Consider the following 4,282-nt stretch of genomic DNA (forward strand, 5'->3'; position numbering starts at 1 on the left):
CTTCAGTCCATCTGCAGATGACAAGCCTGAAGCCAGAAGACTCTGGCTTCTATTACTGTGCAAGAAGCACAGTGACGGCTTCTGTTTTTAAACATGTAGAAAAACTTCACATGTCTCCCCAGGGGGGAAACAATTAAGTAGGAAACACACAATCATTCATGCTATAAAGCTATAAAAGCTATAAAAGGAAACTCCAAACCATGGTTCTGGTGGGGACAGTCCAGATGACAGCTGGCATTTTCTGCACTGGAAGTGGGGTGAACACATTTAATATGATTTTTTTTTTTAAAATCCTTTCTACACCAGATTTTCTGGGAAAACCTAGAGCCCTCCCTCCTTCACTGTGGTGGCTGTTTGCATGGTCATTCCACCAATCTACCCATTGTGTCTGACACTATTGTGGGTCTCTTGTTCTGAAGTCAGAACTAGGTGTCCAGTCACATCATCATCATCACCGGGTGCCTCATTCTGACCTGAATAGCAAGCAACATGTGGCAGCATGAAAGGGATCTAGGAGTCCTAATAGACCACAAGTTGAACATGAGTCAACAGTGTGATGTGGGAGCTAAAAAGGCTAATGTGCTTTTAGGCTGCATCAATAGAAGTATAGTGTCTAGATCAAGGGAAATAACAAAGCTAGACAGCAAGGCTCTCTCGAACACAAGGGCTTTAATCACTTGCTGCAAGCTATTTACAAGACGGCTTGTCTTGGATACTGACAGCTATATACAAACAAAGTGCTTCACCAACCACCGACCACAACAGCCCAACAAACCAGCTACAGAGCTAGTCACCTTCTTCCTTTTATAAGTGGTCTTCTATGAAGTCATGTGCCACCAATGAAACCTAGCTGGTTTCATCCCCAGTGCATGTTGCATAATACTGTATCCCATGATGCACCCCTTGACTGACTTCACCTACTGTGCATGTTGCATCAGATGTCCCATGATGCAGATTCCAAATGCTGACTCATACACACCTGCCACTTGAACTGTAGTTACCTCTGCTCCAATTCGACCTAGTGGTCACATCCACATCATTTCCAGGCCAAGTGTCTCACATGGTCCTAACATGTTTAACCTATGGAAGAGAAGGTTAAGAGGTGATATGATTGCTCTATTTAAATAATTGAAGGGGTGTCATATTGAGGATGGAGCAAGCTTGTTTTCTGCTGCTCCAGAGAATAGGACCAGAAACAAATGATTCAAACTAGAGGAAAAGAGATTTCACCTCAACATCAGGAAGAACTTCTTGGTAGTAAGAGCTGTTTGACAGTGGAACACAGTTCCACAGAGAGTGGTGGAGGCTCTTTATTTGGAGGTCTTTAAACAGAAGCTGGATGGTCATCTGTTGGGAATGCTTTGTGAGTTCCTGCATGGCAGGTGATGGACTGGATGGCCCCTGTAGTCTCTCCCAACTGTATGATTTTATGAGTCTATGAGTGGTAGATGTGCTGGGTAACTTGGTGGGAAGCCCATGCAGACAGCAAGGAACCAAGGACCAGATCATAGGGTAGGTCAGGGCAGCTGTGGGGCTAGAATGCTCCAGGCTGCCTCCCAGAGTATCCTGGTCAGTGCAAAAAAGGCCTCTGTTACTTTTTAAAATTAACTGTGTGTGCTCTGGGTTTCAAACTATGAAGAAGTAAGTTCATTGGCATATATGTTATTCAATTTTTTCCTACTCATGTGAAACAGGATGCAGAAAACACAAAATCCCTCATTTCCACACAAAAAGAATTGTTTCTGTTCTTTCAAATTAAGACCCTATATCATTAATCTACTCTCCTGTAGTTCATATTTGCTATGCAGGAATAATGATGTCCAAAACAACCACATACAAATTTTGGGCAGAATAAGTCCTGAATGACAAAGATTCTTTTCAGTCCAGGATTCTTCTTGTCTTGATTTCTCAACTCTCAAAATACATTTTTTTTTTTACCATTTTGGGAATATTTTGAAAAATATTATTTCCATTTTTACTGGTGATAAAAACTCTGTCCTCAGCTTTGCCAGCTCATTCTGGAAATGATATTCAAGATAGGAAAATATTTGCCATTCATTCTTCTTTGTCCCCAGCATGTGAAAATAGGATATAAATCAAATAAAAACATGAAGGGTCTACTATTGCCTTTACAGCAAACATCTCTTTATGTTCTGCCATTATTATTCCAAAGATGAATCTGAACCAGGTTCCTTCATCCGCAAACAGGTCACTGTCAGCCCCCAAAGAAGCCAAGCCCTTTTTAGTTGTGCCCAAAGATTTTATGTCACCCTCAATGCACCTATTCTGGACTGACAGGAATCAAGGCACAGAAGGAGGGATAAATGCAGCCTTTATAATACGAAGCCCATGCAAATTAATCTGGGTCCCGTCCTTTAAGCCTGCAGACGCCACCACTCAATGTCAAATTGCATTGGTCAAGAATGAGAGTTCATTTCAGAAACATCCAAACAATCAGAGACATGATCCTTTGGGTGAATCTCCTCCTTCTGTTTCTAGTCCTCTCAGGTAATTTTATTCCCATCAGGAACAGGAGGAGTTTGTACATATTTATGCACAAGGATCCCCTGATTCCCCATTTGATTTTTGTTTTCAGGTTGCCATTCTCAGGTTCTGCTGGTGGAGACAGGAGGCACAGTTGTTGCACCTGAAGGCACCCTCCGTCTTTCCTGCAAGGCTTCAGGATTCACTTTTTCTAGTCATGAAATGCATTGGATTCGTCAGCCAGCAGGGAAAGGACTTGAATGGGTGGCTGGAGTAAGTGGCAGTGGAAGTAGCCAGTGGTATAATCCTAAGGTCTGGGGCAGGTTCACCGTCTTCAGGTACAATTCTCAAGCTTCAGCCTATCTGCAGATGACAAGCCTAAAGTCTGAAGACTCTGCCATGTATTACTGTGCAAGATACACAGTGATGGCTTCTCTTTCTCTGATTCTACAAAAACCTCTGATGTTCAACCAGAATAGAAACTGGAAGCAGGAAACACACTCTCATTCTTTTCTTTTTCCTTTTTCTTTTAGATGGAAGTCCCCATGAAACAAAGCTGTTGGGAGCTTAGAGAACAAATGTGAAACTGTGAAAGGGAGGAAGAATAGGAATCGAACAAGACACCTATATATGTAAGTGGCCTCTCAGAGCTTAGAAAGTGTATAAAATTGAAATGGACTGAAACCTATTGTTTGCCCTCAATCAATTTTCTAAGGGAATATGTGGTTTTTCAAAACATTTAGTTATACACAAGAAAGTACCCTACATTTAGTTATACATCAGAAAGTGTTCCACAGAGTCTACAAAGATAGCGGGAAAATGTCATTCTTTTGTTTGTTGTTAACTGCCTTCAATTCGACCTATGGCAATCTTATTAATGAGAGACCTATCCTCAACTACCCTGATCAGCTCTTGCAGAAATATCAAGGCAATTTGCCAAGGGTATATTTTAGAAAATGTTTGAATTGATGGGGTACCACTCCACTGTCCAATTGTGTCATCTGCACCCACAAAACTCCTGCGGGTGAATCCATTTTTCAATGTCTTCTTTTTGTGCACTAGTCTTCCCCCTTTCCTTATTATCCTCTGTATAGTTGCAAGTTTTGCTCATTTGTTTTTTAAAAAAGAAGCATTGTGGGGATGGCAAAAAAAAGGGGTGAGAGAAACAGAGATCTGGGATTCTGGGTTGCAGCAGCCTCTAGGCAGTAAACAATGCAATACAGTTTGAGTTGGGAAAGACTGAGCTTCTGCCTTCAGGTAGCAACATAACTTGAAGATGCCTCCAGGATCCCTTAATGCATATCCATGAACAGTGAAGAAGAAAAGGGCCAAGTAGATAACTGTGCCTCATCAGCTACCTCCAGTGTGTTAAAGAAAGCATGCATCTGTAAGTTTTGGCTACCAAAAAGAAAATCGTATGAAAAGTGGAGATAAGTGTAAGAAACAATCATGCATTTGGGAAGAGGCCTTTAAGGCCACTGCCACACTTCAGAATTAATGCAGTTGGACAACACTTTAACTACTATGGCTATGGAATTCTGGGAACCGTAGTTTACTGTGGTACCAGAGCTCTCTGCCAGAGAAGGCCAAATATCCTACAAATCTATAAATCCTAGAATCCCATATCATTGCACCATGGCAGTTAAACGGTATCAAATTGCATTAATTCTGCAGTGCAGATGCCGCCCAAGTTTACTGGAACATATTGAAATACTCTTCTTTCTTGTCCTGGAGGAGCCTGTCCCTGTTCTTTCCATGTTATTTCTGCCTCTGGTACCTAATTTTCTTTTCTTTTTTT

General features: G+C 41.5%; 1 gene segment (V, D, J or C); it reads left to right on the forward strand.

Annotated features, from left to right (window-relative positions):
* Positions 1-2,417: 2,417 nt before the first annotated feature.
* LOC121933166 lies at positions 2,418-4,028 on the forward strand (the record flags this gene model as incomplete). The annotated part of the segment is given in 3 exon segments: positions 2,418-2,508; positions 2,597-2,912; positions 3,983-4,028. Coding segments are annotated over 3 exon segments (447 nt in total), but the record flags the coding sequence as incomplete, so codon positions are not given.
* Positions 4,029-4,282: the final 254 nt, after the last annotated feature.

The sequence above is a fragment of the Sceloporus undulatus genome, chromosome 6 (genome assembly GCF_019175285.1).
Source record: "Sceloporus undulatus isolate JIND9_A2432 ecotype Alabama chromosome 6, SceUnd_v1.1, whole genome shotgun sequence".
In the NCBI taxonomy this organism is placed as follows: domain Eukaryota; kingdom Metazoa; phylum Chordata; class Lepidosauria; order Squamata; family Phrynosomatidae; genus Sceloporus; species Sceloporus undulatus.